At 38.6% G+C, this 12786-nt stretch overlaps 2 protein-coding genes across 2 annotated transcripts; both read left to right on the top strand.

The window, feature by feature from the left end:
- The first annotated feature begins 5556 nt into the window (after positions 1 to 5556).
- Positions 5557 to 8514, top strand: LOC147540737 (uncharacterized). Its single transcript, XM_086640452.1, has 5 exons — positions 5557 to 6310; positions 7236 to 7288; positions 7375 to 7419; positions 7516 to 7560; positions 7954 to 8514. Exons 1-5 carry the CDS (start codon positions 6170 to 6172, stop codon positions 8339 to 8341), a joined length of 672 nt encoding a protein of 223 aa, XP_086496578.1. The 5' UTR covers positions 5557 to 6169; the 3' UTR covers positions 8342 to 8514.
- A 1555-nt stretch (positions 8515 to 10069) lies between these two features.
- LOC147540736 (Subtilase family protein) lies at positions 10070 to 12695 on the top strand. The gene has a single exon (XM_086640450.1). It carries the CDS (start codon positions 10079 to 10081, stop codon positions 12461 to 12463), a length of 2385 nt encoding a protein of 794 aa, XP_086496576.1. The 5' UTR covers positions 10070 to 10078; the 3' UTR covers positions 12464 to 12695.
- The last annotated feature ends 91 nt before the right edge of the window (positions 12696 to 12786 follow it).

Below are 12786 nucleotides of genomic sequence, written 5' to 3'. Positions count from 1 at the left end.
ACCACCATCAAGAATCTCTATCTTCTACCTGTCACCGTTGAAGTCTTCACCAGAAAGCCGTCGTCGTCACCGAAAAAAAAAAACGCTTTCATCATCGGTAAATCGTTTTCATCGCCGGAAAAAGCCGCCATCCCCGAAGAACCACCACCACCATAGAGGTACCGTCTGAAGGATTTATCCGTTCGGTCTGAAGGAGATGTCCTTCCGAAGGAGTGTCCTTCGACCAAGGTGGCAATGCGATCAATTTGTCAGTTAGGATAACGATGACCACACGTAAAGATCATCCAGTCCGGTCCAATTAGGGGTCGTAATGTTTTGCTAGAAGCCAACTACGATCATCGGATCAAGGAGTTGATTCGAGGCTAACATAGACCGGATCCTACAACGGGTTACACATAAGAGTGGTAACTTGATCGGAGAGATTTGACTAGACGGGAACTGGCTAAAGTTGGATGGGATTCAACTGGAAAGGCCGAAAGGGTCCGAATGGAGATTCGGGACAAGATAGAAAGGAGGCTCTTTGGGCCGGCCATGAGATGGCCGACCAGAGTAAGTGGGCCGGCCACATAAGGCCCATAGTGGGCTGCCCTGGCCGGCCACACTTAAGGGGATTATCAAAATACCCCAAAAAGGGTATTTTGGTAATTATCTTTTCTGTGACCCAGAAAATAGAAAACCTAATCTGAATGAGATTCTAATTAGGGTTTGTCTATATATTGGGTCAGTTGAGAACAGAAAAGGTGTGGATTTTTCTCTAAGGAAAATTATACAGCTCTCTCTCTCTCTGAATATACAGCTATTGGAGAGAGAGGAATATAGAGAGAAAGTTCCCATTCTATCAATCTAGTCAAGAAGAAGAGTTCTTCTCAACCTTCTACTAAGTCCTAGCAGTCTGAAAGGAAGGGAGATCAAGTCTATTCACACGGTGTCTCAAGTAGAGGAGCTACAGTTGGAGCTCTCGATCTTTGCATGCGATTGGAATGGTTCGAGGGAAAAACGCGTTAAGGTATTTATCCCTCTCTAGTTCATTGATTAGTTTATGCATATAGATCCTGGGCAATCTAGTGTTAAACATGAGATGTTTGAGATTCCGCTTACAACACTAGGTAGTGTATGGGATACACAAAACCCTACACCGTCACCAATGCAACCACCCATTGTCCCATCTCTTGACTTACACAAAAACCCCACACATGGTAACCCATTTCTATCTTCATCCTTATTTCAATCTTCTTCATCATCTTGTTTGAATGCAAAAACAGGATTCAATTTGAGTCGGTCAATTAACAAAACCAGATAAGTGAAACCATTTGATGATTCAAAATTACCATCCCTACCCAAGACTTGATGATCAATCAATATTGTTGAATCGATTCTTGAGAACCCCATTGATTCTAATAACCCAAAGAAGGAAAATCAAAGTTGCTTTCCAATGATAACTCTCTTTCTCTCTCAGTTGCTTTCCATTTACGATAGGGGATGCTAGTGTTTCCAATAATAACTCTAAAGATGTTATGGATCTGAAGAGGAAGATAATGTGAAGAAAGGTGAGTTATGGAAAAGAGAAATCAGACAAGAACTTACGATTCTAGTCGGAAAGAAACCGATGGAGACTATCAAAGAAACCGTCAGGAACTGCCATTTCCTCGCCGGTAACCGCCACCAGTAGGCGGCGCAACCAGGGGGAAGATCGCTCCGCCCGACTCTTTCTCTCTCTCTGGGGTGAGTATTCTAGTTTTATATGAAAAGCTTCTTCTATAACCCTCGTTTATTAATTTTACTCATGTTTTGGGAAACAAACCAAGTTTGCTCAACCAAATTCGAAAGGGTGCCTCCAATAAAAAGAAATTTTTTTTGAAAGGATGGGGAAAACAAAATTTTCCTCTAATTATATATTTCTTCTTAGTATCATCTCTTAGTAGAATTCATTTTCTCTCGTTTGCATCCCACTTCATGCCTTTTTTTCTCGTTTTAAACTTCGACGAAGGAGAGGGTCCTTTGCTGTAATCTTTCGTCTGAATCTAAAACTTCCAGATCCAAACGAAGCAACGTCTGATTTTACTAGATATTTGGCTTTCCAAATGACTCTTTGTCTGTCGAAACCTAGAGGTGAGAGAGATGAGGGATGGTGGGGGCGCCGGAATTTTTAGTGACGATTAGATAGGAGATGAGGGAAGAAAAAACTGAAAAATATTAAAGGTGAGTGAGTATTTAGAGGAGACAAAATATTACAATTTTTTGACTCCCCGTGTCCCAAAATAGACACGACCACGCCCCGGCAATTCACAGACGAGACAAAAATCCGGCAGAGTCTCCTCTGTAAATCGAACCGGTCGCACCTGTAAAACCTGTCATGCAAACCATACATTCGCATACACAAAGAGATAAACTATCGAGCGGAAGCTAAACAAACTCAACTCAGTTTCGGGTCGAAACCCGAACCACGAACATACAAACGCCTCATAAAACACCGATACAACTTATAAACAACTCTAAGTTTTACGTATATACATATTAGAGTTTGGTTTCTGCAATAAATATATAACTTGAAAATAACGAAAAACCATATAAAACGACATTACTCCACTAGCCTCGTCAGACAAGATCACCGGCTGGAATACACACTCCGCCTCGAGGCTACGACAAAGCACCTGCACACTAACAACTGGTAAGGGGTCAGAATACTCACCGACACGAGTTATTCTAGTAGAAGACCAATCCAAAACCCATCACGTTTTCAAAAGTTCATTTACTAAGTTGTAAACATCATGACAAAACAAGTTATCAAACCAGTTACCATATATACTATATACAAAACCATTTTCCTTAATCTAGCAAGCAATAATAGTGATTAGCTGCCCACCCATGGTGCGCTCCCAATAAGAGGAGAGTTCCTCAGGAGAACCTAGAGTGCGTTAGATAGTACCAGCCCATTTATGGCACTAGCTAATGCACTACGTCTCCTCGAGAAAGAGACTTACCCCTAGCCGGTAAGTCCCTCTCCCACTAAGGGACTCCGCAATCATTGAAGAGTTTACCTCATGATACATATATACCTTAGGTATCTAAATACATTTTAGATCACCGAGTTCGAATAAGAGAGCCGTCCCCCAATACCCATGGAAGGACCTGAACCTCATTCTCTTCGGTACCCTGTCGTGCATCTAATGCAATCTTTCAAAATCAGTTTCATCCATTTATCAAAACCAATATTCATATTCAATTCATTATCTTATCAAACACGGAAGTGGAACAACCAAGAGTCATATCGCCACAAAGTAGAGGGATTCCCAATCAATGTCACCGCCCAGGCGAGCGGTCAGGGTGTACGGCCCTGAGCCTCGAGCTGGAGGTACGAGCACCAATGGCCAGCAAGTGAAGCACTCTACTCCCACAGGTCTCATGACTAATGTCGCCCACCTCACCGGTCTCACACGGATCACAACCGTGTCCACATGTCACCTACCCTCAATGGCTACGTGCCCGTAGGTTGACATAATCCGCAGTCGGGTACATACAAGAAAATCCCAGTAGTTCGCAATCACAGTAAAAACAGTTCGAAAGCATTTCTCATATCTCAGTAAAACCATTCAACCATATTTCAATTCATCACATAAATCGATTTTCATGCTACCTAAACTCTAGTTATAATGGTGCATATATAACTATAGAATCTAGCATATTCATTATCTATAAAACCATGCTGGATAAAGGATTCAGAACCCCTACCTCAGTCCTTGCATAACAAAAGACCTCCCGCCTACCAGACGACCCAATTCCTCCTCATTCACAAATCTGGGATAAGGAAGAATAACCAAAACCGAATAAAAGCATTTTTCATTTTCACCCAAAAAATTGTACTCTGATGCTGTTTTCACAAGTAAAGTACAGGTGATGTGGTGATTGTTAGATGAGGTGGACAAAGAAAAAGAAAAAAAAGATAATTACAGAAATGCCATGGGGGTAAAATTGGGAGGTTGAAAAAATTTGGGGCCATTTAGGAATTTTTTGGGGCCAAAACGAACTGCCGGACACTTATGGGGGCCAAAACGGCCAGTTGGTCACAAATCGGGGGCCAAAACGGAATTAACCCTTCAAATTATTTACTTGTTTTTTTAACAAAAAAAAAAAAAAGTAGAGCTCCAATAGAAGGGTGTTGTGGTCATTCTAACAATTGAAAGTGTACTAAATTTGTAATAAAATTGAGAGAGGCCCGAAATTCAAAAAATGCAGTCCTACTACTGACTGCTATATATTTTTTTTCCTCTTTCTTCCATCATCATCATCACGTGATGTCTGAAGTACGACCGTCGTGCTTTTCGCCTCCTCATCACTTTGTGCTGACTGCAACCACCACCACCACTTCGATACGCACACACACTCAGACCAGAGAGAAACACCACTACCGGTGGTTGCTAAAGAGACACCAATTATGTTAAAAGACACACCTATCTAAACATCAATTTCCATATAAGATTCACAACTCTATACTTATTATCTTCAAAGACTTATATCTAAGAAGCTTACATTTACTACCCTAATAACTAACTCCTCCTCAAAGCATATATAGACTTCTTTGTCAATGGTTTCTCATTTTGAAAAATTGTGGAGAAAATAAAATATTAAGAAATCATGGAAGTGTCGTCATTCTAACTTCTTAAGACTTAATAGAATTTGATTTAATCTAATTAAGTTTTAGGATTTTGAAAATTTATTTTACGAGCAACACCTCTTGCTTTCTTCGAATTAGAAACAATTGGATATTTAATCTGAATTAATTCAAATAGATAAGTTTTCCTTTATTCACATTAAGACCGACCTATTTATAATGTGATTAGACATATATATATATATATATATATATTCACATTTCTCTCTTCGTATCTTTGTCTTTCTAAGTTGTAAATAAACAAAAGTGCTTTACTAATATATGCACATTAAAGTTTTAAAAAATTTGGCCTATTTTATATCTTGTAGGATTTGTTATCGAAGATTATTAGAGAGTGTTGATTGAAATATTAGCTAGTATACACATTAAAGTTTTAAAAATTTGGGTCTATTTTATATTTTGTAGGATTTGTTATCGAAGATTATCGGAGAGTGTTGATTGAAATATTAGCCAGTTGCGACCATATCAAATAATCAGTAGATTAACTAAAAACTGAACCTTAAGCTGAACCTGAGACAAAAGCGAAGAAGTGGATGTGAAAGAACTCTGCCCACAAGCTTTATTTCAATCTCGAAACGAAGTAGAAAGGTCTGCTAAAGTAAGCTCGACAACATGAACCCCATGTTGTCTCAACACATGGGAAAGTGGATCTGAGCCGACTCCGCAATCTGAGTCCTGGTTTGATCAGAGAGACAAGTAGTAGAGATGTCAACAGAACTTAGGGAGAGATGAAGTTGTGGAGAGATGTGACGAAATTAAATTTTTGTGGGGGTAACTCGAAGGGGCAGACACTTGTATCATTGTATGGATCAAAATGGTGAGTATGTCACAAATTAGGAGCCATAACGGAATTAACTCAAAAATCAAAGACTCTGTGGTGTCCATGTAGCAAAATTTGATGTCTCTTTAACAAGTAGACCATAATTTATAGAGAGAGAGAGAGAGAGAATGCTCTCTCACTCACTCTGATCAGAACACAACAAGGCAACTACACACTCTCTCTCTCCCAATTTTTTTTCTCTCCCTGCAAAATCTCTGATAATGGTTTCGTACGGACATTTTCAATTTACTTTTTTTATCTCTCTCTCTTCTCCTTCTCCACCATTATTACTATTCTTCTTCTTCTTTGGTGAGATTTCTTCTAGGAGGGTTAGGGTTAGGTTTCGTTTCTGGTGTAATTACTACTTACTCCACGCCGCATTTAAATCAAAATGCATTCATGTACTACTTACTACGTCTGCTAATCCCTGCTACTATGGCAGAGTCCTTTCAGAACTGTCAATTTTACTTTCCGAAAAACCCTAATTCTCAATAATTTCATCTCCCCCCCCCCCCCCCCCTCCTTTTTTTTTATCTCTACTCCTTCTATCAATTTCTTCCTTTTTAGACTCTTCACTGTCTCTGTGTGTTAGAGAGAGAGAGAGAGAGAGAGAGAGCAGAGGGAGTTTGTCATTGCCGTCGCCGGGTTCCGGCCATTGATTTGGGGGAGATTTACAGTAGATGGCTGCTACCAACTATTCTTCTTCTTCTTCTTTGCCGTATCCTTGCCCTAAATCTCCACCCAAGTATCCAGATATGACTGGAAAGCACAGGGAGCTTGTCAAAGTTCAAAAGTTAGAGAGAGAAATCGGATTTCTTCAGGTAACCCACCCCACCCTATCAATCTATTATTACTTCTGGTTTTGAACATTTTCATCCTTTTAAAAGTTGAATCTTTTTCACTTAATCTGAGTGATTAATCTTTTATTTCTCCAATAAATAGTTTATGATCAGGGAAAAATTAGTCATTTTGAGGTAAAAAGGGGACTTTTTATTTTTTATTTTTTATACTTGAAAAACACCTCAAAATGTCTAGGTTAAAACTTGCACTAGGGATCTGATTAAAATGGTTAAGAATTAGTACTTTTTCATGTTTAGGGCTCCTAATTAGTGTTCTATCCAAAACTTGAGAGACGAGAGTACATCTTTGATGGAGTATTTGATTTGTTGTGTTTAATCTCACTTCTTTATGCATAATTCCGGATTAGGGAGCCAAAGGGCATCATAATTTTCTTGTTGTTATAACAGGGAGATTGAATAATCTCTTCGAAGCTTTTTTTCCTTTAGAGATATATTATGAGCTCGACTGTATGATTACTGATTCAATTTAAGTTCGCTTTAATTAGTAAACTCTACTTATCTTGTATAATGGATGAACAATTAAGTTTCGTTTGACGAAATAATTGTGTCACAACTGGAATGCTTTCACTTCTAATCCGAGATATCCCCCTGTATGTTAAGTTTGTGGTCATCCAACTCAAAACCAATTGACAATGAGTGGAGAAGACCTAGATATTATATTCTTGGTTGCTACATCGTCATTCTCTCATGTGGGGCTATTCTTGCTGGCCCCCTCATGTGTGGCGTACTTTTGAGCCTAACACACGTTTTTTTTTGGGTGACGTGAAACACGTGTGGCTCTTAAGCCTGTCACGTGTTATTATTGTATGCTATCGACTTTCGTGCTCAACTTCTTTTTTATGGAGATTTTGCAATGTCTTCTTAAACGCAATTTCTTTTCGAGCAGGAAGAGTTGAAATCAATTGAGAGCCTTCAGCCTGCTTCTAGGAGCTGCAAGGAGTATGCTTCACCTCAGAAATATATGCATATTTTTCTTTAGAGTTGTTGCTTCATATCAACTAATGACATAATGTGGTATATTTCAGGGTTAATGATTATGTAGGAGCAAACCCAGATCCCTTAATACCAGTGTACGGTCATTCACTCAGACAATTACGTTTTGTACGTATATCAAGATTTATGTTCATAACCTAATCAAATATAAGTTTTTATTCCTTTTGTTACAGAAATCAGAAGACTCGTAATCACTGTCGGTTTTGGAAGTGGCTATGGTATATTTTCCTTTTCCATGCCTTGTCTCTATATCGTGCATTTATAACATTTTTTTTCCTCGAGAAGTCGAATTGGTAGACAGTAGCTAGACTGTATATTGTCTTTGAAAGTAAATTTGGAGATGATGCCATAACAGGCGGATTTTTGAGTTGAAGTGAAAAAACGATTCATATCCTTCAAAGGATTTTGTTTATTGATACTTTTTTTTTTTTAGCTTATGGTGCACCTTTATCGAAATTAGCAATTACCCAGGATTCCTTGTTACTCTTCACTGACTTTAATTTATCTCGTCAAAGAACAAATAGAATTTTTTTCTCACTTATAAAATGGGTATGTGTCAAATCCCTTCTACTTCATCTTTGACATGATTTTTTCCTTTGTTTTATGAGCAGTGGAAAGTCATGTTTGAACTTGTCGTGGATTTGCTGCTCCAGTAGGTGCTGTCTAACTTCAAGCAACTGCCCTTCATGTTCATCAAAGAATAAAAAGAAGAGGCATTGTTGTTTCGGCTGTTGCGGTGAATGCAGCAAAGCTTGCAGCTGCCCAAAGCCAAGCTGCTCATGTTGCAAATGCAGCTGCTTAGGAAAACTATCTTGCAGGAATTGCTGCTGTCCGTGCTTATTTCCATCAAAAAAATCATGCTCAGATTGCTGCTCCTGCATCAAATGCACGTCTTGTTCCAGTTGCTATAAATGCCCTAAATGCCCGAACCCTTGTCTCTGTTCTTGTTCTTGTCCCAATTGTACAAATATATCTTGTAACCCATGTTGTCTGTTTTGATAGCCATTTCCATGTCTGACTCTCATATGTATGCTCTTTTAGTTCTTTGGAATACCACGGTAAGTCAACGGACGTGCTAACGTGACATCTTTTTTCTTTTCGATAACATAGTCGTTTGATGAATAGGTATTTATTTTGATATTTTTGTTAGATAATATATTAATATTTCTCGAGACAGGGTAGTGGGTAGATGGTTGTTGAATGTTATGAGGGCATATTAAAATGCGGAAATCTTTCTGTCTGATAGAGGCATAGAGCTAGCTAACATCGAGATTCACGTGGATTTTTTGAGTTTTGGCACATTTGGAAACTAGAATAAGGAAAATATTGCTGTGCCAGGCAACTCTCCCTGTGGCCAGGCCAGATTTAGAGTTCTCTTGTAAGGGAAGACGATATCATATTGTGTGATGGTTAGAAACACAAAATTCTTTCTCTGTCGAATAGAAGAGGAGGCTGATTTAGAGCACAAAACGTTTATTAGCATAAAACAAGCCAACTAAGAGAAGTAACAACATTAGCTAAAATATTGGACAATTATATGTGGCAATGGGAATGTGCCTAGTTTGTTTCTTACCTAAAATAATAATAAAAGATAGGGTTGTATTATCAATACTCCAATGATGATGATAAAGAAAATCAATTTTAGACAAAAAGTTAGTACATTTTACCAATTGAAAAATCCAAAATCAAGGAAAAGAAACCTAATAATGATTTCTTTTTGTTGATAGTTATTAAAGAACAAAAATTGAGTTACTTGCTAAGTAACGAAATTGATTCTCACAAGTCATGTTAGACTAGAGGTGGCAATATGAATTATTGTTGGTTATCCGTCCCCATTCAATATGAACTCACTCTTAACCAATCATATCTTCTACTACTAGTTCTGTGGTAATATAGTAGTATTTGAATGGAGTATGAATTAGAAATAATTTTGATAGAAAATTGTCACTTTCACCTATATGTCCTGTTAAAATGCAGCTACATTAACTTACACATACATGTGGTAAAAACTTGGAAAACAAACCCTATTTATTCAATATTGTGATTCAATTCAATATCCCATCTTGTATATTGAATTGAGAACCCATAAATCATTTGCTTCAATCAATTATGTCAGAAAATTAAACAATCCTATTGTACAAATCTAGGGAAGTCTATAGATATGGTGAAAATTCCAAATTTATATATGAACATTTCTATTTTACAAACCTTCTAATGAATACACTTCTCAGACTTATATATTAAAAAGTTGAGATTATATCTTTCAAATTCATCTTAAAAGATTGAGATTACACTTGTCATACTTATCTTCAAATACTATCCGGTGAATAAGAAGATTACACCTATCAAACATATATTTACAAGGCGAGATTAGACATTTGATAGTAATGCTCGTAGGGGCCTTGGCAAGCAAACATGGATTTTACCCGTCTAAGCATCAATTACCATGCCAGTCAATAATTAATTGCCAAAATAGTTAATAGGGTTGACATAAACTCCACTGAATTAGATGGACTTTAGCCTCGATTTCTCAAAAATAAAAAAATAAAAAATTAATATCCCACTTAAATCTAAATATCAAATGGCTCACACTGAACCACCTCAACATGACTAGTCAATTTAATAGATTATCCCATTATTTCATTAATCTTGAAAGAAAGATTCGTTTGAGTGCGTGGACATTTGGGCCATCTCCAATTTATAAGGAGATTTTCTCACAAGAAAATCATAGACAGAATGAAGATTCAAGGGATGAATATCATCATCACCTTTTCCCCTCTTCTCATTTCCTTTCTCCTTTTCTTCATCATCTCTCCTTCACTTTCTACTACTATATCTTCTTCTTCTTCTTCTTCTTCTTCTTCTTCTTCTGAAGTAGAAAAAGAACAACACTCAACATTCATCATCCATGTCTCCAAATCAAATAAACCTTCTCTCTTCACATCTCATCATGACTGGTACGCTTCAACCCTAAAATCTCTCCCTCCTCATCATCAGACCAAAATCATCTACACTTACTCCAACGTCATTAATGGCTTCGCAGCTCGACTCACACCTTCTCAAGCATCTCACCTTCAAAACCTACCTCAAATCATCTCAATCCTTCCCGATCGACCTCGTCATATCCACACAACTCACACTCCTCATTTTCTAGGTCTCGCTGATAACTTCGGCCTCTGGCCTAACTCTGATTACGCCGATGATGTTATCGTCGGTGTTCTCGATACTGGAATCTGGCCTGAACGAAGAAGCTTCAATGATTCGGGATTGTTAAGTCCCGTACCGAAGAAATGGAAAGGTACCTGTGAATCTGGACCTAATTTTCCTTCTTGTAATCGGAAAATCATCGGAGCTAGAGCTTTTTTTAAAGGATATGAATCGGCGATTGGATCTATGGATGAAACTAAAGAATCGAAATCACCACGAGATACAGAAGGTCATGGAACTCATACTGCATCAACAGCTGCCGGATCTGCTGTTAGAGATGCCGGTTTTTATAAATACGCAGTTGGTGAAGCTAGAGGTATGGCTACTAAAGCTAGAATCGCTGCTTATAAGATCTGTTGGAAACGAGGTTGTTTCGATTCAGATATTCTCGCCGCCATGGATCAAGCCGTCGATGATGGAGTGGATGTCATTTCATTATCCGTTGGATCTAGTGGATACGCACCGGAATACGATCACGATTCAATCGCCGTCGGAGCTTTTGGTGCTATGGAGAAAGGAGTTTTAGTTTCTTGTTCTGCTGGTAATTCAGGACCTGGTCCTTACACCGCTGTTAACATCGCACCATGGATTTTGACCGTCGGAGCTTCGACTGTCGATCGTGAGTTCGTAGCTGATGTTGTTCTCGGAGATGGAAGAATCTTCAACGGAGTTTCACTTTACTCCGGCGAACCACTAAATCAAACTCAGATCCAATTAGTTTATGCTGCTGATTGTGGTAGTCGTTATTGCTATGAAGGAAGATTAGATCCGGCGAAAGTTTCAGGTAAGATTGTGATTTGCGATCGAGGTGGAAATGCGAGAGTTGCGAAAGGAAATGCTGTCAAAATCGCCGGTGGTATCGGAATGATTCACGCAAATACGGCCGAAAACGGTGAAGAGCTTCTTGCCGATTCTCATCTAATTCCGGCAACTATGGTTGGTCAAATTGCCGGCGATAAAATCAGAGAGTACGTGAAAGTGAATCCATCTCCGACGGCTACCATTAATTTCAAAGGAACGGTCATCGGAGCTTCACCTTCTTCTCCCAAAATTGCTTCTTTTTCTAGTCGAGGTCCCAATATAAACACGCAGGAGATTCTAAAACCGGATGTTACCGCCCCAGGTGTAAATATCTTGGCGAGTTGGACCGGTGCACAGAGTCCAACCGATTTAGATATCGATCCGAGACGAGTCGAGTTCAATATAATCTCAGGTACTTCCATGTCATGTCCCCACGTCAGCGGATTAGCTGCTTTGCTAAGAAAAGCTTATCCCACGTGGACTCCAGCTGCGATTAAGTCAGCCTTGATGACAACTACTTACAATTTAGACAATTCAGGCAACATTATTACTGATCTTGCCACTGGGAAAGAATCTACACCTTTCGTTCGTGGAGCGGGTCACGTCGACCCGAACAGAGCACTTAATCCGGGTTTGGTATACGACATCGACACGACCGATTACGTTTCGTTCCTATGCGCTAGTGGGTACGATTCAAAACGGATAGCGGTTTTCGTTCGTGACCACGAGAAAGTCGATTGCGGGTCAAATACTTTAACGAGTCCGGGTGATTTGAATTACCCATCATTTGCTGTTGTGTTTGATGATTCTAACAAGCTAGGAGGACAAGGAGTAGTCCAGTACAAAAGGGTAGTTAAGAATGTTGGTAATTCAGTTGATGCAGTTTATGAAGCTAAAATTAATGGACCATCTTCTGTTAATATCAGTGTTTCACCGAGTAAGCTTGTGTTTAGTGCAGAAAACCACAGTTTATCTTACACGATATCGTTCGTTAGTGTGAAAACAGTTCTGGGGAGATCAGAATTTGGGTCGATTGAATGGAGTGATGGTGTTCATGTGGTTAGAAGCCCGATTGCTTTTACATGGGGTTCCAGTTTGGTTTCTAATGCTTGAATAATATGGTAGGAGGGAAGTTTGATTGTTCTAATAATTTGGGATTGTTGATGGCTTCAAATCTACCGGATTGAATGTTATCTGGATGTACAATTTCATGTGTTTGTTAACCAACTTAGGAGGTTAGTGTTTGTTATGTTATCAATCTGAAATCTTAACAAGATTATGGCGTTTACTTGTTAAGTGTTCCCAATCTATTTATCTTATTAACAAAGTAAGATCTTAGAATAAATTATCGTCTTAGTACACAGTTGCTTTTAGTTGAAGGACAGAATTTAGAAAGAAGAAATTGATTTGATGTTATCTGAGAAAATAGAAATTTA

The sequence above is a fragment of the Eschscholzia californica genome, unplaced genomic scaffold (assembly GCF_041429995.1).
Source record: "Eschscholzia californica isolate CP2 unplaced genomic scaffold, dmEscCali1.0.p SCAF_5, whole genome shotgun sequence".
Classification (NCBI taxonomy): Eukaryota; Viridiplantae; Streptophyta; class Magnoliopsida; order Ranunculales; family Papaveraceae; genus Eschscholzia; species Eschscholzia californica.
This window is presented reverse-complemented; position numbering and strand designations above follow the sequence as displayed.